Source organism: Polychytrium aggregatum (genome assembly GCF_025602895.1).
Source record: "Polychytrium aggregatum strain JEL109 chromosome Unknown BJ171scaffold_56, whole genome shotgun sequence".
In the NCBI taxonomy this organism is placed as follows: Eukaryota; Fungi; Chytridiomycota; class Chytridiomycetes; order Polychytriales; genus Polychytrium; species Polychytrium aggregatum.
Genome location: NW_026516258.1, coordinates 77,941 through 102,888, shown reverse-complemented (window position 1 = coordinate 102,888; position 24,948 = coordinate 77,941). Strand labels below are relative to the sequence as shown.

Here is a 24,948-nt window from a genome sequence, read left to right as displayed (position 1 = left end):
GATGCGGTACGGTCTGGTCCGCGGCACATGTAGAGACGTCCAATACAATCGCGATTGTGGAAAAATTGGATGCAAGGCACAAGGGAGAATGGAGAATGGAGAAAGAAGGATGGAAAAATGGAGGATTGGTAGTGAATAAAGTGCGAGCGATGAGCGGTGAATTGAAGATATCGAGCAATACGAGGCCAAGAAGAAAGCGGACGATGTTGACGGAATGGCTTGCAGGTCACGACCAGGGCCCTATTGACTTTGTCGAGTAGGAAAAGGAGCAACTCATCCAAGGATCCAATGGATGGGAGGGTTCAGATTGGCTGCTGAGACATTGGCTGCTGAAAAACGGGCTGCTGATAAACGGGCTGCTGATAAACGGGCTGCTGATAAACGGGCTGCTGATAAGCGGGCTGCTGAGCCATGGGCTGCTGCTGAGCCACGGGCTGCTGATACATTGGCGGCTGGCTCATTTGGGGCTGGTCGACTTGTTGCTGGTAGCCTGTCTTACTTGGGGGTTTGGAGGGTTGCACGACTCCTCGCAAGGTGAGTTTCTTTCGCTGAATGAGCAAAAACAGGCCCGCAGCGATGCCAATGACGGCTGCAGCACCAACGGCTATGCCGACGATGGCGCCCGTGCTAAGTTTGAGGCCGCATTTGGCTGTACTTCCGGGGAGACTCAAGGCCACGGCAGAAGAACCATTTCCGAAGGTGAAGCTGAGGATCTCATAGTCCGAGCAAGTGGTGACCTGGAGTCCTTGGGAGCTTAGAGGCCAGCCCAGGAACGTTCCGCTGCCCCCATTCAAATTGAGAACGAGGCTCGAGCCGGAGCCGCTGGAGAAGATCAGATCCTGGTTGCAGGTGTCGATTGTCATGGAGAATGCAACCGGGCTTTGGAACAGAGTCGTTGTGCAGTCCGAACTCAGGACTGCAAGACCGGTATAGCTCATGAGACTCTGCGCTGCGCTGCACCATGTTTGAAAGTTGGATGCTGTACACGACGCAAGCGAGGCTACGTTCGAGCTTGAAGTGGTGCCGGAAGAGCCGGAGTTGACCGAGGAGCCTGAACCAGATACCTTTGTGCCCGAGCTGGAGCTCGATCCGGAGCCAGAGGAGCTTGCAGTGGCCGAAGCTCGAGGCGAGGATGTGGAAGTGACCGAGGTAACCAAGGAGACAGAAGTAGCCCCGTTGCCAGATGAAAGACTGATGGAGCTGCTGCCACTGCCCGAGCCGGAGCTCCCAGTGGAGGGAGTACAGAGTCCGTAATATACGGACCCAGAGAGGGTAGGGTAGGTGTGATATCCCTCGATCCGTCCACAGGTAGAGTCAATGGTGCAGCAATAGCTGCCTGAGCAATATATCCATATGGTGCAAGCGTCAATACAGCTACAACCGCTGCCGCGTCGACTCAATGTGGCATTCTCACGATCGGAAGGAATGGTAATCGCTTGCAGCCGAGCACAGATGGCCAGGAGCGCAATAAAGAAGGCAATATTCATCATTCAACGAGGATAAGGGTGGGGGATCAATGGCTTGGTGGAGGATATCGGTGGATGCAAGCAAACAACCTCGGAGAGCACGAAAGTAGGGGAAGTGGAGGTGCTAATCCAAGGGAGCTGCCTCTTGAGCGGTTGCGGGTGCCTTGCCGTGCTCTTATGCAAGGCAGTTCGGAGACTTTTCCTGCCGCAACATGTCCAAGATAATGCAGCACACCACCTCTCCCTCTGCCTTTCTCCCACCGCTCGCTACTGACAGACCATACTGTCGCCCGCCGCCAGAGTCGACATTCACAGAGTGAGATAATCACCACATTGGCCAGCCCAGGGCCAGCCCAGGGCCAACGGGAGACTGAGTACATGGGAGATGGGGCAGGCAATGGACTGCTCTCATTTATGATACATTAAGCTCACAGGAGGTCCAGCCGGTCGAGTCTCGGTGCTGTCAGAAGCAGAAAGGGAGGCCAATCGGACCGAGTGACGGCGCATACTCGATCATGCCTGTCCCTAGATTGGATTGGATTGGATGGGATGGGATTGGATTGGACAGGGAATCAGGTGCACTACTGGGAGACAGGGGTTGTCCTGATTGAGCGGAGGCGAAAGGGGGGTAAGGATCGCTGCAGTAAAACGAATGAAAGCAAGGACATGCTTTCTCCAGTGCTCGAGCAGAGCGTACTGATTGGATCTGATTGAGCGATTGGCCGGGGAGGAAGGGAGGTGCGGCTGGCAATGGCGCATCTATATGTGCTTGCAATGGCAGGGCGATGCTCCTGATTCGTCATACAAAGTGGCTCGATGATTGGATGATTGAATGACTCGGTGTGATTGTGATTGTGATCGATGTGGTGGATCGTCCAATAGTCATCGCCAACAGGTCGATTGCGGAGACCGGATAGTGACCCGGTGGCTCCACTCAGAGGCTAGCGAGGCGACAACTTTGATTGCAATTGGCCTGTTGGACGCTGGCCATCGCAGACTGCGGTGTCAAGGCAGAAATGGGCAGTATCTTAATGGGTGTTGGATCATTGCTGACTTTGATGTCTGTATACAATTGACTTTCCTGTGATTTGCTAATAAATGCCAAACACAGTCAATACAGAAAGAAACGGGATAGCCGCTTTCTGATTTCAGAGGCCTGAAGCTCCATACTAACTCGATATCAAGATACTCGATCTTCTCGAGTCGCTTGGCTTCACGGCACTGTGAGCACCCTTGGAGATCGAGCCGCTTGAATCGCCGTCGCCTGGGTGGTGTCCATTGCTTGCGGGGAGCCATCTGGCGAGAAAGAAACGACGATCGCTGGTTCTGACCCTGGGCAAGAGTGAATCTCCTCAAACCCAGCGCATTTTGGGCTGGTAGCGATGCCCACAATGGCGTCCTTGATTCAAATCACGGAATGGTCATGATCAGTGAGTGATGGTCTTGATCACAAGTCAGTCAACGGTGAAAATATCAAAATTTGGATTTTCAGCATATCCCAAATAGTATAGTGGCTAGTACTCCCGCCTGTCACGCGGGCGACCAGGGTTCGATTCCCTGTTTGGGAGATATTTTTGCACTTTGCATTCTCGACAGCGCCTTCATCGTTCTCCGGCCGATCGTTTTGCGCAGAGATGCCCACAGCGATATCTCTTCCTATGATGAAGCGCATCTGACACGCTTCTTGGCAGCGAGATATGGATGGATTGTGGTCTATTCGCAGACCGACCGGGGGTTTCTATCGCCGTTTGCCTCAGATGTATGTGAGTCGACGAGAATTGGCGAATGAGTGTGTTGCGTGAATCGCATTCACAGGTCATGAGCCGAATACCCAAAATCCGTCCAAACTGGGCAGTTGTTCCTCTTTCGTCCATGATGGTATGCAAGCCGTGCTGTCTTGGTGGACCCGTACTGCATGGCTCCCTGTTTGCATGCCCAAGGCCCGAGGCATGGCTGCCTCGTGGCGGTTGTCCCGCGGCCGGCTTGGGGCTGCTCTGGCTCTGGCTCTGGCTGGTGATACGGTTGTGCGGGAGTGTGGCCAATGCACCCTGGACGATATCGCTCGCACTGGCATGCATCTTGCCATGCATCTTGCCGTGCACTTTGCCATGCACCTCGCCTGCCTGTTTGCGCTTGCTGCCGCCGTTGCCATGCCTCTTGCGCCGCCTATCCCCAACAGCATCTTGCTTTTCCGTGACCTGCCCCGCCTGATCTCACTGGTCGCCGGCAAGCAGCCCGACAAGCACGAGCCGGCGAGGTGTGTCCGATGGTGTCATCCTGTGTTCGGGTCGGTGGATCATGCCCTGGGCCCCTCAGGCTCTGATTCGCCATCGGCTAGCCAAGCACACCATCCGATATACATGCTCCCCACCACACCTGTCGCTCCTATTCGTCCGTCCCACATCCGCCGTCTGCAGCGGTATTGCCACAAACCAAGGGTCTGTTGTCGGTGGCTGTCCCTCCGTGTTGGTCACAAAGGGGGCGTGTCCTGGGTGCTCCAAGGGGCATGTCGCCATCGCCGTGCCGCTCCTGCAGCGCTCGCGCAATTCACACGACCACCGACCAAACCTTGCATAGAGGCAATCTCCGATGCAAATCACCGAGCCGAGGGATAAAATCCCTCGGGGGGTGCTCATCTCGGCCCAACATCCGCACCCAGAGCTGCTTCCCTGGCTCGCTTTTTGTCCTTGCTCTGCGGCGCCCTCTATAACCACCAAGTTTCTTTCACTGTACCATATCGGACGCATTCTGCACGCCCCCCCTGTACCTCTGTAACTTCCGTACCCCAGCCACGCACACCCAATGGCCAGATCCAAGGACGCTGCCGCCCAGGCCCCTATCAAGGCCCCCGAGGGCTACCCTGACGATGTCTTTGACTCGCAGTACACCCAGATCCGCAAGAATGCCGGCAGCCTCACCCACAACCTGGGTCACAACACTGTCACCTACCTCAAGGAGCTTTTCCCCGTCATTGACTGGCTGCCTCGCTACAACCTCTCCTGGTTCACTGGTGATCTCATTGCCGGTGTGACCGTCACGGGTGTGATCATTCCCCAGGCTCTGGCTTATGCCACCCTTGCTGGCGTCCCCGTCCAGTATGGCCTGTACACCGGTGTTGCCGGCATGTTCTTCTACTTCCTGTTCGCCACCTCCAAGGGTAAGCAGCTCGCATGACTGTGTGGTGGTGTGTTGCCGACTGTGTCTCGCTGCTGTGTCTGAGATTCCATGCTTACTCCATGACTCCTTTGGCATCCACCCCATCTCCACCCGTGATTCCCACACACAATCGCAGATGTCACTATCGGCGCCACTGCCGTGCTCTCCCAACTCCTCGGTCAAGTCATTGCCTCCATCAACTCTGACAACAAGTACTCGCCCATTTCCATCGCTGTCATCATCGCCTTCTTCCAGGGTATCATCGAGCTCGTTCTGGGTCTCTTGCGCCTCGGTATCGTCGTCGACTTCCTTCCCTCCTCGGTCATCTCGGGCTTCACCACCGGTGCCGGTCTCACTGTCATCATCGGCCAGATCCCCGGCCTCTTTGGCATCCAGGGCGTCAACACCAACGACCCCTCGTCGCTCAACATCCTGATCAACACCATCAAGAACGCCTCGACCCTCAGCAACCTCGACACAGCCTTTGGTGTCTCTGCCCTGGTCTTCCTGCTCCTCGTCAAGTACACCACCCTGATCCTGGCCCGCCGCTTCCCCAAGCTTGCCTGGCTCAAGTGGGTCAGCATCACTCGCAATCTGGTCGCTTTGGTTGTCTTCACCGGTATCAGCTACGCCATCAGCAAGGACGCCAAGAACGGCAAGTACCCCATCTCCCTCGTCAAGACTGTCCCAGCCGGTCTCGCTGGTGTGGCTGTTCCCAACCTCGGTGATGCTGGCTTGGTTGCCCGCGCCGCCCAAGGGCTCCCCGCTGTTTTGATTATCGCCATCATCGAGCACATCTCTGTCGCCAAGTCCTTTGGCCGTATCAACAATTACAAGGTCAGCCCCAACCAGGAACTCGTCGCCCTCGGTCTCGTCAACTTGCTCGGCAGTTTCATCGGCGGCATCCCCTCGACCGGCTCCTTCTCGCGCACTGCCATCAAGTCTGCCTCGGGTGTCCGCAGTCCCTTTGCTGGCCTGATCACCTCGGTCCTGGTCCTGATTGCCCTGTACACCATCACTCCAGCCCTGTTCTGGATCTCCAAGGCCTCGCTCTCGGCCCTGATCATTGCCGCCATCACTGAGCTCTTTGCCCCTCCCGAGGTCATCAAGCAGCTGTGGGACATCCAGTTCACCGACTTCCTGTCCTTCTGGGTTGCCCTCTTTGTCACCGTCATCTTCAACATCGAGACCGGTATCGAAGTGTCCATCGGCTTTGCCCTCGTAATCCTGCTGTACAGAATCGCCCGCCCTCGCATCCAGCCCCTCGTCCAGCATGCCGGCAAGTGGTACTCGCTCGGCCAGTCCCACGGCCTCGAGACCTCGCAGCCCCCCGCCGGCGTTCTTGTCTTCCGCCCCGAAGAGTCCCTGACCTACCCCAATGCTAGCTACATCACCGAGAAGATCCTCGACGAGGCCAAGGAGCGCACCCGCTACGGCGGCGTTGTTACCAAGCACAGCAACGACAAGGTCTGGAGCGATTCGACTGGCCTTGCCAAGAAGACCGATCTCAGTGGAGAGCGCCCCATCCTCCGCTCGCTTGTCGTCGACCTGTCCTCGGTCAACTTTGTCGATGCTACGGGCATCCAGGCCCTGATCGATCTCCGCCACGAGCTCGACCGCTATGCCGGCCACAACGTCGCCATCCACTTCAGCCGCGTCAAGCCCGCCCTGGTCCGCCCCATCAATTACTTCCTCCAGACGACCAATTCCAAGAAGGTCGTCGCTGCCGTTGGCAACACCTCGGGCGTTGCTGATCCCGAGGCCTCCCAGGAGCATCTGTGGGTTCCCCAGGACGCCACTCGCTTCATCCACAAGAGCATCAGCGATGCTGTCAGCGCTACTGTTGTCTAAACGGTATTTTAGTGGGAGGGAGTACTGCCGTCGCCGCCGACTAGCACACGATTCGTTCCTGCCTCTCCTCTGTTCTCTGCTCGATCGCACCGAACCATCTTGGCCTATTGTTTCATATTCATCTGGCCGCCACACCCAAAACGCTCCCTGACCCTCCCCCAGCACTCACATATAGACATTCTCCGAGGGGGAGTCACTGCTGGCTCTCCCTGGTTTGAACTCCTTGATCATTTGGACTCACCTGAATCCTCCCCCCACCTTTGGACTTTTGAAACAAAAATCAACTTGAATTCTTGAACAAATCTCATGATTCACTCCTCCTCCTTTTCTTTTCCTGCTTGGTCGATACTTTTGTACCCATGTCCTTGTCTCACTGTCATTATGTCCCTCCTGCCTGTATGATATTGACCGAGATTGCTGAATGAAAAATAGCCAGCGACCACGTATGTTTCTGTATACCCGAGTGTTAAGGGTTGAGTGGGATAGATGCATGAGATGGTGTGGTGTGGGATCGCCCTGCCCAGCTTTTGCCGACGCCACAGGTCCGTCGCCTGACCAAGATCCGCCTTCGCCAACCAGACGGCACCCTGAGGGCTGCTCAGCGCCAGCGCGATTGCGTCAGCGTATGTGTGCACAAGGTGCGGCCGGGCTGCCGGACAAACTCACAGTCACTCTGACGCGATTGCCAAAGCCACTGTCACAGCGATGGCTGGGGATGTGGCGGCGGCGACCCGTGATACAGTGCCGCTTGTGGACGCGGGACGCGACAAGGAGCGCGGATCCCCCTGTGCGCGGCGTCGCACAGACGTGCGGCGGATGATGGCGCGTCGCGCCGTGCTGGGGACCACAACGCGCCCAGCACGCCAAGGCGCAGCAACGGGTGCTGGGACCGGCGGGGCCGCTGCCCGGAAAGGCAAGGGCGACGCGTCGGGCGGCCGGTGGCAGTGCGGCGAGAGCGAGGGCGAGCGAGACGAGACAGCGTGTCGCGGAGAGAGTGAGTGAAGAGGCAAGGCCGGGTGAAGACTCGGCAGTATGGAGAGAAAGGGCAGCACGGAGAGCCAAGTGGGTTAACCATCAACTCGCCCAGCACCGACGACTCCATGTGCCCTGTCCGGCGGCACGGGGAGAGAGAGCACATTCGTTGCCGGGGCGCACATGGGTCGGCCGAGGTCGCCGCGGGCCAATCGGGAGCGCCGCGGTGCTCTGTCCTCCGTGGACGGGTGCACAGGCGAGTACATTCGCTGCCGACAAGGTGCCGCGATCGTGCTGTTCGCATTACCCCAGATGTTACTTGAGTCGTTGTTCGATTCGCTACATGAGTTGCTGTTCGATTCGTTACTTGACTGGTTACTCGACTGGTTACATGACTGGTTACTTGACTGGTTACTTGATTCGTTATTTGACTGGTTACCTGATTCGTTCGATGCTCATGTCGTCTCTGCCAGAAACATGTCGCCGGCTGCAACATCTGCCGCACTCGCCGTCGGGTTGCTCTTCCAGCCCGCCTGTCCACCCCCATGGCAAACACCCGTTGCAATCAGGTTACCACCCGCCGCGGTTCCCTCATCGCCCATGGCCCGCTGGATCGGTCCTCTTGGCACTCGCTCACCAGCTGGAGAGTGATTCGTGGTCGTGATGGTGTGGAATTACCACACTGGAAGACCCACAGCACATCTGCAGCTTGCACGTTGATGCACCAGATACACCTGCAGACCGACGGCGCAATTCTCACACTTCGATAGCCGCCCACGTCCGCCTTAACATATCTGCCCCACGCCCGCCTTAACATATCCGCCGCACCCACCCACCGCAAATCTGTTTCTGCAACGTTCGGCGGCACACGGCTGCCCTTGCCACGCCCCATTTGCGCTCCATTTGCGCTCCCGATTGTGTCGCTGGAACGCCGCGAGTTCCCTCCCCCCTGCGCCCAGCCGTTAACGCATCGCCTGTGCATGCTCTGCATCTTGTCGCAACACCACAGCCGACAACATCGCATCTTACGGAATCACCACCGACAGCACCACACCTTGCACTACATCTTGCACCATCTCATCGCAGCATTACAACAGAGCACTCTCCCGCGACTCCGGCTGCTCCATCGGCGTCCTCCTGTCTCGTCGGGCCGGCTGCTCTCCTCCCACAGCCGCCTGTGACCCACCCGCCTGAATCTGCGACTTGCACAACGCAGCCGTGCTGCCCGCCTGTCCTGCCTGTCCTGCTTGTCCTGCTTGTCCTCGCTCAAATACGGCCGCACTCCCGGACGTCCTGCTGCCTCTCCCGGTCCCTGCCCTGCGTCCCTCCTTCCCTCTCTCCCAGCGAGCGCCTCCTGCTCTGCCTCTGCTGTCGCCGGCTTTGGCTGTCGAGCCCCCATCTCCAAGTCCCTCGTGATCCCCTCCCCTCGACTTGCATTTCCCTGCTCTTCTCCTGGTCGTCTGTTCGTGTCGTCTCCTGCCTCGGCTCACTGCATTAGCCAGCCCTGATTGATACCCGGTTCTTGTCGCTGCATCCCACCTTGAACCCCCGATCGCTGGGCTGTGTTGTCGTCCGTGCCATCGACATCTGCATCGCTCTACATCACTCTGCATCGCTCTGTATAGCCTCAGCATCTGTATCGCCCCCCCGTACCAACTCGTCTGTCTCCGCCGCTCCATCGTCCACATCGACTCGTCGTTACTGCTCCGTCGTCGGGTTATCTGCTTTCATCCGCTCTCCTGTTTCAAGTCCGCCGTTGCCCTATCCAAGCCCGCCCATTCCAGAAGCCAACGGGCTGCATCAACATCAAGGGGTATCGCCTGTCTTCCATCTGAATCTAGACCGAGACCAAGCCTACCTCCCCATCACAGCCGCCGTAGTCTTTTGTTCATCACCAGCCATGCAACCCTCTGCACCCAATGCCAACGATCGAGGCGCTGGTAAGTTCTCGGCGCTGCTGTGCATGCTCTGAGCTTGGCTTCTGGATTGCTGCCCCAAATCGCCGAGAACCGGCTCCATCACCCCGGCGACACGGGTTTCATCTCTCCTTTACATCGCCGTCGACATTGAATCGTCGACCATCGCGTTGACATGCACTGTCTCCCATCGTACAGCCGCCCCTCCCATCAACTATGATACAAAACCAAAGCAAAAGCCCAATCTGCCATCGATCGAGACCCTCCATGACAACTTGGCCGGCGATGACGACCGCGACCCCTCCCTCCGCGCCTTCTCGGGCTTTTCGAACTTCTCGGCTGTCTCCGAGCACTCTTACACCCAGACCCCCGACCGCTTTGTCGACCCCATGGTGTTCCTGCATGACCGCTTCAAAAGCCTCCAGAGCGCCGACGCCTCGGGCTCATTCTCCAATCTGCCTCTGCCCGAGCGAATCGACTCTGTCCCACGCACCGATACCCGTCGATCGAGCGAGGCCAGTGCCCTGCGCACCAGCATCGTCCTCACCGATCACGAACACCCCCGGATCATTGTTGCTGATCCGCTCGAACGCCCACAGCCCACTCGCTCGCCGCCGGTCCCGATGCCAAAGTCGACGATCCAGGCGCCCAAGACCCCCGTCCAGCCCGTCCTCTCGCCCGAGGAGCAGCAGCAGCAGCAGTCATCATTTGTTGCCCCTCAGCGAGACATCTCGGCCCGCCCCAGCCATTCCCAGCGCATCCGCCCAAGTCGCTCGCACGACTCATTCTCGTATCGCTTTATTCCCAAGCCGCCCGTGCCTGCCGCCGGCGCTAGCGAGATCCTCGAGCACGACGAATCGCCCGACTCGTGGGACCGCTTCGCTGCCATCACCTTCCAGAGCGCAAAGGCTCCTCCAAGCGTCCCTCCGCCCCTGCCCCCGGTTTCCGACCGCAGGGAGCAGCTGTCCAGGTTTGGCATCTCCCCCATTCCGGTATCGATCCCGGACGCCGGTCCGTTGAACTATTACCCTTCGGCTGCCAACTACGCATCGGGCTCCAGCCATGCATCAACATCTAATTATCCAGGCACCCTCAACATTGCATCGGGTCCCTCCAACATGGCATCGGGCTCCAATGTTGCATCGGGCTCCAGCTACGCTGCTGCCTCTGGTCGCTCCACTGCCGCGGCTGAAGCTGCCGCTGCCCGCAACCTGGTTGCCTCCAGTCTGCCTGCCGCCGTCACGGCCACCAGCAAGCGCTCGTCTGGCTCCAGCAATCTGACCATCAGCCTCCCAACCAACCCCTCGGCCTCTAACCCGTCGCTCTCGGCCGTCGCCCGTCCAGCCCCCATCCCGGGCGAGGGCTTGCTTCAGCTGCATTCCAGCCCGAATATGCATATCTCCAAAACGCTCTCGCCCCTGGACATGGCTGGTCCCTTGACTCCGCGCTCTCTCTCGCCCAACGGCACGGATCTCTCTCGCGACCCTCCGCGCAAAACCAAGTCCCGCCCGGAACTCAAGATCGACACGGAGGGCCTGGTTCGCAAAAAGCCTCTCGGCCTGATCATCGGCCCGCCCATCGCCACCATCAAGCCCGAGGACGTCAATCTGGACGACTACATTGTCGATATCCCGCAGCCGCGCAAGTCCAAGTCGCTTGGCAACATGAAGCAGACAGCGCAGTCCATGAGCACCCAGGTCTCCAAGCTTCCTCCCCCGCCCAAGCGAGCAACCATGGACATCACCCAGCTCACGGGCCAGAGGCGGCCCGATGATCACGCCGGTGGCCCAGCCGATGCGACCACCCGCCACCAGCAGCCTCCTGCCGATCCACAGCGGTCCAACCTGCCTCCTCGCCATCTGACCACCTCGCCGCCTCCCCCAACTGGCTCCCCAACGCCGTCGACGCTGCCCAAGATGAAGCGCAAGACCAGCGAGGCCGTCATGTCCTTCCTTGGGAATCTGCTCTCGGGCGGCAACGACCGCGCCGATCCGTCCCGTGGCAAGCCGCTCCAGATCACACGCAGCCGATCCGCCAATCTCTCCGAGCTCGCCCAACAGCAACAGATCCAGCAGCAGATCCAGCAGCAGAACCACTCGCAGGACTCGCTGCACATGTCCTCTGGGCGCCAGTGGACCATCCGCCCGTCGCAGTATCCTAGTGTTTCATCGCCGCCCATCACAGACCCTTACGGCTTTCTGCTGCAACACCCATCCGACTCGCAGCGCACCGCCGCCGTTTCCAAGCCGCGGTCCTACTCGGCCGTCGAGAAGAAGGAGGTGGAGCGCCATCGCAAGTGGGCCCAGATGGCTGTCGAAGCCAAGGTCCCGGCCCTTGTCCTCCAGGTCGTGACCCGGGCCGGACGCAACCCGTTCCATGTCCTCTCGACCAGCGATGAGGACCCGTTGCGCCCCCAGCAGTCCCAGCAGCCATCACAACCACAGTCGCAACAGCAGCAGCAGCAGCAGCAGCAGCAGCAGCAGCGTCGCACCTCGGGGCTTTTCGCAGTCCCACCCAAGGTCCGCATCGCACCGCTGTTTGAGTTTGCGACGGACAGCAAGTTCTTTTCGCGGCTGCTCAAGGGCGTGCCGCAAACCTGGCGCGGACAGGTCTGGTACCAGTTCATTACGCAGTACAGCCACTTTTATCAGCAGCTGAAGCCCGAGCAGGTCGACAGCCTCGAGGCGAGCCTCCTCGACAGGTTTTACAAGTCGCTGCACAGCAACATTGGCAACGCCCTCGAGACCGAGATTGCCAAGGATTGTGCCAACACCATGAAGGGCCACATTGAGTTTTCCGACCACAAGAGTCCATCGTAAGTGTCGACAGTGTCGATGGTGTCGATCATGTCGTTTCGGTCGATGGTGTCGATTGTTCTGTCTGTCTCTGTTGCACTTGGAGCGCTGCGACCCTCTCACCGTGCCTGTCTCTCGTGCTTGTGGCAGCTGTCTGAGTCTCTATCGTGTCCTCAAGTGCTTCGCCATCATTCGGCCTGACATTGCATACTCGCATGGCATGGCTGATATTGGCGCCCTTTTGATTCTCCACATGGAAGAAGAGGTTCGTTGGGCAATGTCCCCCCCCCGCAGTATATCACAGAGCTTGCCGCGCCACATCTTGCTTTGAGGATACGTGCTAACCTCTCCTCCCGCTCTTCTTCCTCTGTGGATTCAGCGCGCACTGTTGTCGCTGATCCACTTGTTCCACCAGCCTTCCAGCACCCCCGCCGACCCGTTCTGCAACCTCACCCGGCTCTTTGACCCCTCGATGATTGGTCTGATGGAGCTGTGCTACCTGCACGAGCAGATCCTCGCTCTGTGGTCGCCCAAGGCCTGGAATCACCTTGTAACGTATCCCCTCCCCGATGCCTGGAATGGGAAGGCAGTAGTGTGGTAGCTGAATCGCTTGAGAGGGCAAACACATGCAGTCTGGTCGGACTGCAACGCTTGCTTTGTTTCGGTCCTGGCGCTGACTTGGCTCCCCATGTTTCCTTCCTCTCCCTTCCCTTCTCTTCCACTCCCATCAGCGACAACTCGAGATCGACACGCCATCCTATGCCATCCAGTGGTTCACCACGCTGTTCACCAGGGCCTGCAACACCAACCTTCCGCAGCCCGCTTCGGCAGAAGCCGCGCGCGAAGCCGGTGCTGGTAGCCCGGAAACTCAGCCTACCCAGGCGGCCGCAAATCACCGTCGCAAGATCTCCGACTGGCTCTCGCTCAAGAAGGGCAGCGGCGACTCGGGCCCAACCGGTAGTGGCCTTGGCAACGGCAACGGGGGCGGCAACAGCAACGGCGGTACCAAGTGGGAGGGTCTGCTGCCGTACCCGGTCCTGCTCCGGCTCTGGGACTTTTTCTTTGTCTTTGGGTTCGACTTTTTGCCGGTCCTGTCTGCAGCGATTGTCAAGTACTATGAATGTAGGTGGTCGTTTGTGTGTCTGGTGCTGCGGGATTTGAGCCACACATCGCATGAGCCTCGGATCGTGCGATTGGATGCGATGGATGCGATGGATGCGATGGATGCGATGGATGCGATGGATGCGATGGATGCGATGGATGCGATGGATGCGATGGATGCGATGCGGCCGGGAAAAGAGCAAACAGCCCTTCCCATCTGGAAGGACCACTGCCCATGAACACTGCCGCTCTCGATTGTGCCTGCACACTCACGCATTTCTGACTGTGCCGTACAGCCTACATCATCAGCATGGACCGCGAAAGCGCCATTTACTTCCTCCGGTCCGGGTTCCCTCTGACCCGCCAGGAGATTGTGCGCATCGAAGCAGTGCGCTCGCAGCACAGTCGGCAGATCTCGACGTCGTACTACCAGAACCTCTCGCTTCGGTCGATGAAGCAGCAGAGCCAGGGCACGATCAACTTTATGCAGAGCCCGCAAGTGACCCAGTTTGTGCTGGACGACTATCTGGTCAAGCGCGACAATGTCTCGGAGCTCGAGGAGATCTATCGCCGCGGCTTTGAGGATGGCGAGGCCTTTGCCCAGACCCTCAGCGGCAAGGGCATGTCCTCGAGCAACCCGCGCCTGAAGCACCAGGGCTCGAGGCAGTACTTCAAAATCCTCAAGAGCTCGCTCGAAGACCGCCTGCCCACCGTCACCAACCACGACCACTTTGTGCACTTTGTCAAGCAGTGCTGGGACGGCACATCGCAGTCGTCCTCGAACTCCATGACCCTCACGCCTCTGGACTGTGGTCCGATGTCGGTGCCGGTGACCCTTCGGCAGAAGGTGCAGGACGAAGCGCGCACCGGCGGCCACCGATCGATCCGAGCCCTGTGCGGCAGCGGCATTGTGGAGCTCCGATGTGGCCGCAACCTCTGCCGCAAACTGCGGGACAAGTGGTGGGTCGTGCAACAGGGCCTCGATGTCGATGCTCTGTAGTCAGCATCGACATTCGGAGCGACGACTGCCTGTCGTGCAGATCGGCTCGCTCCCTCGCTCGTTTCTGCGATGGGCACGTTTCCCTCGTCGCCGTTTGCGTACTCGTTCCCTGGCTTTCATGCCGCTGCTGGTTCGCCCAATCAGCTCCGGTTCTGCTTTCTTGTTACTAGTTTGGTTGCTGGGAAGTCTGGCTGCCCAGATACTCTGGCTGCCACGTCGTTCCAGCTGGCACACTCCATGCCTGCATCTTCCCTGGCTCGCACTGCCCAGGTCACAGTCCATTCCCCCTATAGACCCCTCCACTGCTCACTCTCTCGTTCCATCGCGCTTCTTCCATCCAACAATGCACACACATTCCTTTGGCTCAAATACAAAAATAGCCACCAGCTCCGTTGCTTCATCCTCCCCAACCTATCTTTTCTTCCTTTTCCTTTGACGCTTTTGCCGCTGATTGCTCGCTGTGGTCTGCCACAGCTATTGCTATGAAATGCTTTTGATCGTTACGCCCCGGCTCACTTTATCGGGCCCCCCCTCCTCTCTTCCTTTCAGTCTCGCAACTGACCGTGGCTGTCACTCCTATGAGCCTGTAAACCTGAGCCCATACATCCCTCATCGCATTTCCCGTACCGTTCAAAAGTCGTTTGCTGCACATTTACCCTTGATTCTCGAGGGCTGGACAAGAAGTATCCCCCCCCCTCCATTTTTTTTTCTATATTTTGTCTCTATCTAAAAGTGTTCACAAAATGAACCGGGACAGCCCTGCGTTTATCGCTCGTTATTGCCACTTTCAATGAAATGCACACTTATCCATCATTCTCAAGTATCTTGATGTCCAAAGGGTGGAGTGCGTGAATGGTCTTGGCGATGCATGCATGCATGTTCTCGGTGTGCCAGTCGATCTTGCATTCCACCGCGGACGGAGCATGTTGCCCGTTGAGATTGCTGGGTGTGATTGGGAGGAGATATGAGGCGCGAGCAGAAGCGATCCCAGCCCATTCGTCTGGATCCAGACCACCCCCATCCGACTCGATCCTGGCCCTCACGCTTGATGTGGCCGTCTGTCGCCTCCATCGGCCAGACCACCACCGCCTCGGATCCGCTCCATCTCGGTGCAAGATATCTGCCTCAGAGATATATTGCGCCCTTCTGCCGTGCGCCTGGGACACTCTGCTTGCATTCGCCCAGTCCCATGGGATCGCGTTGTCGAGACTGATCCCGAGTCGTCGCCCTTTCCTTCTCACCCGGCCAAGTGCGATTCTTGAGTGACCAAACACAGCACGCCCACTATCGGATACCACAATCGGCACCGGCACGCAGCGCCATGGCCAAATCGACATGCAAGCTCTTTGTCGTCCTCGCTGCAGTAGCGCTCCTCCTGTGTGCAATCCTTCCACTCCCCGCGATGGCGGCGATGGCCAGGAACCAGTCTCGGGCAATCTCAGGCGGCCGAACTTCGCGGCAGCTCATGAACCGCACCGTGCTCATCCAGGATGTGGTCGTGCTCTACAAACCGTCGACGCTCCCCGTTCCGATCGATCCGGAGAAGCAAAACACCACCAAGGTCATTCGCATCGCCGTCTTTGGATGGCTGACACTTCGACAGCGGCACTTGCGGCTCATCGGCATCAGATACGCGACTGCAAATGTCACCAGCCTCCGCAGCTATGTTGTGCAGAGCGCTATCGATAGGTGAGAGACGATCATTTGCTGTTGCGCACGGCGAAGGCCGGAGCATCGTTGGACAAGACCGACCCTGTGGGCAATTCCGCTGATCTCGCTCGTGGGCTTGCCTCGATCCAACTCTTGCACCGCCGTGTTGTTGTTCAAATCATACATCGCGACTGCAGTTATTATTCAGTCAAAGCCGCAGTGGATTTTATCAACAGCAGGTCGGTATCGCAGATTTTGGTGCTCTGGCTCATGCCCGAGGCGTTCCTGCTGACAGGGAGGGAGGGAGGGAGGGATGTGAATACAGCGCCCTTGAGATGGTTCTACGGCCGCGACCCAATAGACATTCCACTGAAACCCTGATCATGTGCAGTGCAAACCGGATCGCGCCTGGCTTGATGGGCTGACTGTCGTTTCGTACGCCGTATTCAGGGCCGACATTCTTCCAGGGATTGTGAGTTGATCGGTGCTGCATACGAGTGCTCAAAGCATCGTCGCCCTCTTCCGTTCCCACAAGGCCCACACATTTATCGCACCTGATTCTCCTTCTCACCCCGCCAGCGATTCGAAGTCGATCTTGCCGACACCTCAACAGGATTAAATCCGCTGGCAGACGGGGTAAGGCGCCACAGCATCCGGTGGATGCCTGAAAGCATGGCGGTTTATTTCCTTGTCTGTATTTTGTCGAGTCGGACAGCAGCCTGACTTGGGTCCATTGGATTGTCAGATTATTGTCGTGACGACCCTTATCAAGCAGGGATACATTGGATTCATCGGTTAGTGCCTCGGCGTGTTGAAACACAAAACACAGATCAAATCAAAAACAAAGCAGAGATCGATGGCATCGTCTCTATCCCTATCTCCCCGAGCGAGGAATCAAAGCATTGACCAGTTGCCTCCACCTCCCAGGCGATTCGCCACTAGCCATGGGCTCGCTCCCCGGCGAGGTGCTGATGTCCGGGATGTTCCAAGTGCCGGTAGGTATCCACCGTGGCTCGAGGCTCAGACATGCATAGACTTGTGAGCGGAGCATCAATGAGGACTCTACCATATCATATCGAGCGTCAAGCACGAAATGTTGACTTCCTTGAGCGACCGATATGGAGCCCATCTAATGCAATCATCGCTCGTACCATCATTCGCCCTCCTCGACCAAGTTTTGCGCTCCAACGCGGGCATCTTACTTGGTGCGTATCTCACAGGCCCGTGCATGCACAACAACGTTTCGACGGGAAGCTCGCTCACCTCGTGTCTCTTCCAGAAGGGCGGATCAGAGTCCAACCCCGCATATCCGTTGTTCTTTCGCACCTATCCGCGCTCGTCGATCATTGGGTCAGGTACTGCGTGCTTTTTGGGTTGATGGGATCGGTGCTCGCTTTTTTGGCATGCTGTATCTCGCTTTGTGTGTGTTGGCCACATATCGCTCCGCCTGACCACAATCATGCTCACTGACGATTGTGCTGGTTTGGGCTAGCAATGGCCGAGTTTGTGTACAGGATGAAATGGAAGCATGTCTACTGCTTTGTGGTCGGTGCATGTTTCCTTGCAAGAGTGCTCAGTCCGGCCATGCAGGAACTCGCAGTCCACAGCAAACTTGGACTGGGCCCGCTTCGGTTGTTCCACGCTGTGTCCTCGTACATCCAGAGAGAACAATGCCGGTCCCGACTCATACTCTTTCGATCGTTTCCAGGACGGCACCCAAAACGAATACGCCAAGGGCTTTTGGAAGGGATTTCTTGGACGTGCGCAATACCTCAATGTCTCTGTGATCGGCTCCTTCCAATTCATGAGACCGAATACAGATGACACCGAGATCTTTAGTATCCTGCCGCTCATCCAAGCCAGCCGAATCAAGCCGAGGATATGGGTGTGCTTCTTGGATGCGGAGCGCAACACCAGACTGTATGCAGCGGTAGGTACAGGCCAGGTTGGCCGTTTCTTGATGTGCCCGGTCGGCACTGGGTGCAGGTTTGCTGCTTCTGCTATCGGTATGGGCAACAAACGGTGCCGCAGATATCAGGGGCTTGGTGCAGTTGTTTTGTTTCGATAAGGGCCCTCACGATGACGGCACTCGGTATCCCTCATTTTCTGTTGGCAGGCGAGGTATGACATCAAATCCTGCATGATCGACTCGACCGTCGAGGGCTGCTGGTGACAGAAGCAGTGGGGCACCGAGCATGTCACCTTGCTGAAATCTCTCAAATTCTGCAGTAAATTCAATTTCACGACCAGCGACTACATCTGGATCACGCGCTTCACCTTGGACCCGTTTCAGAATCCGGAAATATCGGATGACACCGCGCAGATGATCAGCACCATCCCAATCAACAAGTAAGTCGTCAACCTGGCAGCCTACATATCTTGTCATCCCAAGCGTGCGCACAGAGCAAAATCGACTGATATGTGCTATGCAAAATGTGATATTTACTCCCCCTGCCCTCAGTAATTACTACATGTAAGTTTGGTCGAAGAATGCGTATATGGGACGCAATGAGCCTACAGATCGGATCGGAACTAACAGCCTGGACTCGCATAGCGACGGGCCAACGAGCTACTACAATCCCCTGACAACCAACTTGAAGGCGTGGCTCCGATTTAATCAGTCGTACTATCAAACAACGGGCCAAGTGATCGACACCTCGTCGCCATACTACCTGTCGTAAGTGGACCAGCGGCATCGGCCGTTTTCAGCGGATGGTTCGCGGAATTCTTCATGGCCCTCTCCAAAGGACGCTATATTGATCGCTGCCCAAAGGGTGTGGTGCAGTCCACGAGCATATACGGGCAACGGGCCAAATCGATACACCATCCAGCTCTCGGTGAACTGCTGCAGAATTAGCTCACCTCGTTGATGATTCCCATCCGCTGATGGCGGACTCGCAGAACGTCATACGACTGCGCCATTTCAATCATCAACGGATACGACTCGGTGAGTTGGTACTGCTGATATTGACGATACTCTTGACGGTGACGGTGGCGGCGATGTTGCCGGAGATGATGAAGAGCTGATGTCGCAGTGCACAGATGATCAAGCGCGGCGCCAGCTTCGGCGATCTGGTCAACCACACCATGCCGGCCGCCAGCATCACCTACAACAACTTTTCATCCTCCAAATGGAGCGTGTCCGGCGTGCCCGGCATGCCCGAGTATAATGGTCTGGGACGGCGTTGCATGAACACAATCGCATCCGGCCACGAGCACTGTATTGGATATGGTGCATAACACTAGCGCATTTTACTAATTGCGACCATCTGGCACTCTCACAATCATCAGCTGGCGGAGTGCCGGCACAATCGTAAGCAAACCTTGCCTTGAGTCTTCTCGCTGATGTGCAGATTTGGGGAGGGAGGGAGCTGCGTCACTGTGATGCCATTTGGTTGGTTGTGCATGAGTTGCATCGTCGACTGATCGCTCTGTCTCGGCCAACTGCTTTCGACGACAGCGTCTTCACCATCAAAAGGACTGTAAGTGCCTGCTTTCCCAGCTCGATCGCGGCTTCGTGGCGTGCAAGTCTTACACGATACTCTGGCTCTACAAAGCGGTCGACACGTTCCAAGTTGTCTCTCACTCGACGGCTCGTAGCTCAAGTATATCTCGCTCACGATTCGTTGCTTCCTTTATGCTGTTCAACCCGACTGTGTATGATAGAATCTCCAGCGGGATCAAGACGACACGTTGGTGGCCTATGTCGCCTCGAAGCTGAACTTTACATCAAACTTCTCTTTTGTATTCAACTCGGATCTGAGTACGTTGCCTGGATTCCGCATACTGAATAACGATGGGCTCTTGGATGCCAGGCCGGCCGCCCCCCGAACTGACCCTGCGTGATCATCGCGTTGGATCCACAGACGATCCGTCGGTGGTGAATCTCGGTACACAGGACATTTATGTGACCTCTAACGTCGCAGTCAGCCTCAACCTTGTCCTGTCCATCAGCTACATCTCCATCGGAGGCATGGGGCTCTCGGGACTGATGCTGCTGTACATGCTGTTTGTGTACATCTCGGATCCGCAGCGGCGATCATCGCTCTGCCCGGCTTACTATGTCGTGGGTTAGTACATAGCCCCGTCCAGACATGCCTCGACTAGTTGATGGATACGTGATGTTTATTGGGCTATGAATGGATCGAACGGTATCAAGAGGAGTGTTGCCTCAACGCCGCGCACCGCCAGTTGGAGATCATGCTCTTCCATTTCGCTCACTCGATTGTGGCGCTCCGGTACTGCTGATCGGTCCAACATAGCGAGTGCTGCATCATGTCTGTCCTACTACGTCATCAACATCTACTCGACAACATTCACGGACTATACACGCTGCTACATCTGGATACTGGAGTTTTCGATTGCCGTGGCGCTGACAGCCAGGTGGGCACACACGCAGCATCGACGGCAGCGGGAGCGTGTGGCTTGGTCGACCATGATAGCGGTTCAAAGCCAATCGTACAAATCATGTGGGGATCGAATGAACCATCTCACCGATGCCACCACTGCCCGGTTATTACGGCCTGCCATCTTCAGCCTGACAGTCTCAAACGGAATCTGTGAGTGTGTTTGCTATCGCGGATGATTACTCCAGTGGCCGGTGAAACGGCGGGATCGCCTTGCTTCGCTGACATTTCTATGATCCGGATCCAGTTGCATACAAGTTTGGCGCAGCATATCGTGCTGGCATGAAAGAGAAGCAGACAATCCTCCTCATTACAGTTGCAGTAATCACCTCGCTGACCATGGTACGTCTCGGATGGAAGCGATGGAACTAGTGTCGGCCTGTCAATCTGAACACAAGTGCTAGTTTGCGAGAGGATTTGCGTCGTCAGGACTACTGCAGCACCGACAGTTACCACGGCTTGTTGCCATTTTGGATCCAATTCACTCATCTGCGTTCTATCGTGGCGATGCGTCAAAATGGTGCCGGCCGGCCGGCACGGCGGACTCAACATACCCGAAACCTCCACTCGCCGCCGCACTCACGCCAGATCAACTTTCAATTGCTCCACTTGATTCTAAACAACTATATGGACATTGACTCGGCATCGGTCATAAGCGTATCTCTGGGGATGCTGCCCGACGACGACCTTGACAGCTCCTGCCTCGACGACCGCGGCATAGTTGGACTCGGGGCCGTGTTGATCTTTGTTGTGAACTTTGTGTTTGTGTTTGCTGCCGGTGTCCTGGCCATGCTCGCCACTCGTGATAATCGGTGAGTGGGCTTGAGCCAGTGTCGCGATGGTGGATATGAGTGGTATAGCAACTCGTAACTTGGGCATGTTGGGACCCAAGATCACGGATGTGTGTGGGCTGGCAGTGGTTGTTTGTGGGCTGGCAGCGAGCCAGGACAGATAGAGATGGGGACGAAATTGGTGTCGCGAAGACTGACGACGCTTGTTTGACACCAGCGGCTTCAAGAAAGTGTGCATCATGCAGATCATGTAAGCATAGCTATCGCTGGAAGCTGCATGAACGGAAACGACGGCATCAAGTCAGAGTACTTGAACCAGAAAAGGGAGGCAGAGGCACGATGCAAACTAACGATTGGCAACTCACTCACTCACTCACTCACTCACTCACCGTCCAGCTGCCAAGTCTGCATGTTTGCAGGCGTGGTGCTTCCGATCTATGTCTTTGACTTTTACGAGATCGAGCTGATCAACCTGATTGTCGGAACGCAATGCTCGAGCATGTTCATCTTTCTGAGCAGCTTCATGTTCGTGTCGTATTCGCCGTTGCTGGCCAACGTGCTGTTGGTTTCGAACGGCAAAGACGGGCCCCGGCCCTCTGGGCTCAGCTTCGAAGGGCGCCTCGTGACGGCCTCGCAGCTTCAACATCTCTCCGTGGACGCATTCGATCAGTGGATGAAACAGGGTCTCGGCACGCAGGAAGAATCGTGGGCAGAAATCGCAAAGGTGATTCCGGCAGGCGTCTCGATAGAGACCCTGATCATGGCGTCGCAGAAGACCATGGCCAAGGGGAGACGATCGATCCAAGCCAGCCTGTGGGCCCGAGTGCAGTCGCGTCTGGCCATGTGGTTTGCCGATATGCCGGCACCGCCGCAGGACCTGATCCTGGCTGAGAGCGACTTGGTTTTGCTGCCGCACGGGTGTGTGGTGGTGAAGACCCCGAGCGACAACACCGACAGCCTTGACTCGGAACAACGCGAGGCAGAGGTAACGAAAGCCGCTTATCTGCTGCGTTTCATTGGAGTCCGAGGATCGCTTCTCACAGGCGCTCTTCTGTTTGCTCCACAGGGCGGTGATATGGGATCGGCCATTCAGCACATCTACGACCTGGGGCCCAACACCCTGATCATGTATCGCATCAATATTGTCAGCATGTCCAAGCAGCGAGACCCGATAGCCTTGGATGTCTCTGGCAATGGCGACACAAGCATCGAGAACTCGAGTTTCCGCACCATCAATCCGCGGTCGGCGGCTTCGTCAGCGCAGCTTATAAATCAAGAAGACCTGTCGCACACCTTAGCGCCGAGGAAGATGCCCCGTGCTCGGTCCAGCTCGCGGCTGCCCACGATCTCGGACGACACGACAGACACATTCATGTGCGAGTCTGCCAAAATCATGATCATCCGCGCCGGGCGCCTGATCGGGATCGTGTCGATGGACATGTGGGCCTTTGATATCTTTGAGGCGTACTGCACCGAGAACCATGCTGCGTTGTTCGAGATTGATTCGGAGACAGCATCATCTCGGTTGAAGAAATCGGCGTGTCCGCAGTGATGGCCGGCTGGGATGCCGTGTTGCAGTTGGGCAATATACCGTCTCTTGGCAGAACTGGGGGGTTTATTCAGTAAAATGACAGATGCAGGTCGCCCACGCTCCTGCGGGGGTCAAGGAACAACAATAGGGGGGAGAAGTGGAGGGGGGCTTGGTATACCCTTTACAGTCTATGGATGGTGTCGACGTCCTTCATGGCAGCCAGGTTGTCGAGGTTGTCCCACCACTTGTACAAGAAAGTCTCGACGATCAAGCGGAACCAGGGAGTGATCTTGAGGCCCTCCTTGTCTGTCGAGGGTTGAGTGGAGCCATGTGTAAGAATGGATCGGCCAGCACCAGGACGAATGGCAGCGTTAGTGTAAACCGGAGTTGCCAGTAGCTCAGGGACGATACTGATGGGGGGTATGGGTGTGAGGAAGCGTACCTGCGTTGACAAAGAGGTTCTGGAGCTCCTCCTTGGTGACGTACTTGATGGACTTGATCTCGTTGGGGTTGGGGTTGGTCTGGACATCAGCGCGCACGATGAAGATGTAGTCGACTGGCAGACGAGGCATCCAAGCGAGCACAAATGCAAATACGCGGGGCATGGACACCGAGTGCAAAGGTTAGTCAGGTTTCGCAACGTGGAAGATGACCAACGTGGAGGATGACGGCAACGGGTCGCATTCCGGAATTGGTGTCCTGCAGCATCTCCAGTATTTGGTGCCATGCAGCATCCCTAGTCGGTAAACGGACAACGTACTTTCATGCTCGCCCCAGAGGCCGTCCGACGGGGCCATGTACTGGATGCGGGTGAGGAACTCGAACTTGTCCAGAGGGACCTGGTCGGCCTCGATGCCCAGCTCGTGGAAGAGCTTGCGCTGGGCAGCACGCCGGGCGCCGATCTGATCCTCGACCTCCATCTCGTCCTTGACGAAGAGCGGGTGCGAGCAGCATGTGTTGGTGAAGTATCCAGGGAAGGTGATCTTCTCGTCGGCGCGCTGTTGCAGCATCAGCTCTCCGGCCGAGTTGAACAAAAAGACGGAGAAGGCGCGGTGGAGAGCCTTGCCCTGCTTGATGTTCTCCATCAAATGGCCTGCAGAGCGCCAGCAGCGAGGTTAGAGTCAGTTGGTTCCGATACACGTGGGCCGTCAGCAGGCGATATTAGGAAGCTCAATCCAGAGAATGTGAGGGCACGGAATGGAGATTGAGGAGTCTCATGGACGGCTGGCGCTTTCGATATCAGAGACTTTCGAGCATGGCTCGTCGGGAGTACCCAGACAGTACAAGCACGCTACTCACAGAACTTCTTGGTTTGAGCACCAATGGGCTGGTCGTTGTCGTCCGTCAGGATGCACATCTCGCCCATGAGGCGAACCTGGATCGCCACAAAATCGAGACAAAAGCCAAAAGCAGGTCGTGAGCAAGCCAGGCGAGGTCCCGTTGGCACTGGCCCAGGTGAGCAAGCGCGATCTCGACTGGAGGAGCCGGCACACAACCAGCACGACAAACGCACCTGCTCCTCATCGTAGGTGGAGAGATCGATGGCGACCATCTTGTTGGCTGTTGTTGCTGCTGATGCAAATGCAGCACGCGGAAGGAGCGGACGCAGATGCCATGGCGCCGGAAGGGTCATCCGCGCGATAGGCACGGAGCAGTTTGATAGCCGAGGCAGGGGAGAAAGAGGATTCGAGAGAAGACGGATGAGTCGCATGGCAGGCTGCAGAGACGAGAGGGGACAGAGGCACGGTTGGCACGGCGCTTGCAATCAAGCGATGCTGGGGAAAGCGCTGGATGTGCCTTGGGCAGCGGAAGGCGATGGTGCAAGACAAGCCGGGCTGGCGAGACGGCGGGAAGCGCAGGCAGCCGTGCGTGTGGCGAGGGCAGCGGCGAGCGATTCGTACCTTGGCTGGGACAGGAAGATCAGGTCGAACCGAGACGAAGTTGCAAGATCCGAAAGAGTCGATCTGGGCTTGGAGAAGACTGATTGTCCAAGATCGGAAATGCAAATGGGTGGGATTGGCAGGTGCACTGTTTCTGTGCAGTTGAGCCTGCAGTTGAGCCTGCAGTTGTGTCTGGGACAGCCCGGCTGTTACTGTGGGAAACACGCCGACAGATCGTTACACAGTCAGAGCGTGTCGCACCAGGCAACACTTGCGCTGTGTCGGTGTGGCCACCCAGCAGTTCCTCATACGGCAACGCGACGCGCCTCGCGAAGCCAGGCGCGATTTGGTTGGCCAGACGGCGTGGGCCAATCGAAAAACAGCAAACGGACATGTGGCGCGGGCGAGCCATCCCGGTTGGTCTATCCAGTTG

The 24,948-nt window shown here is 57.2% G+C and overlaps 5 protein-coding genes and 1 non-coding gene across 6 annotated transcripts; 4 read left to right on the top strand and 2 right to left on the bottom strand.

Annotated features, from left to right (window-relative positions):
* Positions 1 to 302: 302 nt before the first annotated feature.
* Positions 303 to 938, bottom strand: BJ171DRAFT_586762 (uncharacterized protein; the record flags this gene model as incomplete). Its single annotated transcript, XM_053114411.1, has 1 exon — positions 303 to 938. One exon carries the CDS (start codon positions 936 to 938, stop codon positions 303 to 305), a length of 636 nt encoding a protein of 211 aa, XP_052962572.1.
* Positions 939 to 2,962: 2,024 nt separating this feature from the next.
* BJ171DRAFT_t288 lies at positions 2,963 to 3,034 on the top strand. The gene has a single exon. It is a non-coding gene; the product is annotated as a tRNA-Asp (tRNA).
* A 1,095-nt stretch (positions 3,035 to 4,129) lies between these two features.
* Positions 4,130 to 6,913, top strand: BJ171DRAFT_464006 (sulfate transporter family-domain-containing protein). The gene is made up of 2 exons (XM_053108538.1): positions 4,130 to 4,623; positions 4,759 to 6,913. Exons 1-2 carry the CDS (start codon positions 4,269 to 4,271, stop codon positions 6,471 to 6,473), a joined length of 2,070 nt encoding a protein of 689 aa, XP_052962571.1. The 5' UTR covers positions 4,130 to 4,268; the 3' UTR covers positions 6,474 to 6,913.
* A 265-nt stretch (positions 6,914 to 7,178) lies between these two features.
* On the top strand, positions 7,179 to 8,096 carry BJ171DRAFT_478768 (uncharacterized protein; the record flags this gene model as incomplete). Its single annotated transcript, XM_053108912.1, has 2 exons — positions 7,179 to 7,467; positions 7,561 to 8,096. 2 exons carry the CDS (start codon positions 7,179 to 7,181, stop codon positions 8,094 to 8,096), a joined length of 825 nt encoding a protein of 274 aa, XP_052962570.1.
* Positions 8,097 to 20,524: 12,428 nt separating this feature from the next.
* Positions 20,525 to 21,225, top strand: BJ171DRAFT_524654 (uncharacterized protein). Its single transcript, XM_053112607.1, has 2 exons — positions 20,525 to 20,655; positions 20,902 to 21,225. The coding sequence occupies exons 1-2, from the start codon at positions 20,596 to 20,598 to the stop codon at positions 21,127 to 21,129; spliced, it is 288 nt and encodes a 95-aa protein (XP_052962569.1). The 5' UTR covers positions 20,525 to 20,595; the 3' UTR covers positions 21,130 to 21,225.
* Positions 21,226 to 22,644: 1,419 nt separating this feature from the next.
* On the bottom strand, positions 22,645 to 24,620 carry BJ171DRAFT_524652 (NUDIX hydrolase domain-like protein). Its single transcript, XM_053112606.1, has 6 exons — positions 24,537 to 24,620; positions 24,149 to 24,204; positions 23,935 to 24,010; positions 23,396 to 23,728; positions 23,078 to 23,191; positions 22,645 to 22,941 (listed from the first exon to the last, which is right to left on the bottom strand). The coding sequence occupies exons 2-6, from the start codon at positions 24,185 to 24,187 to the stop codon at positions 22,817 to 22,819; spliced, it is 687 nt and encodes a 228-aa protein (XP_052962568.1). The 5' UTR covers positions 24,188 to 24,204; positions 24,537 to 24,620; the 3' UTR covers positions 22,645 to 22,816.
* Between the last annotated feature and the right edge of the window lie 328 nt (positions 24,621 to 24,948).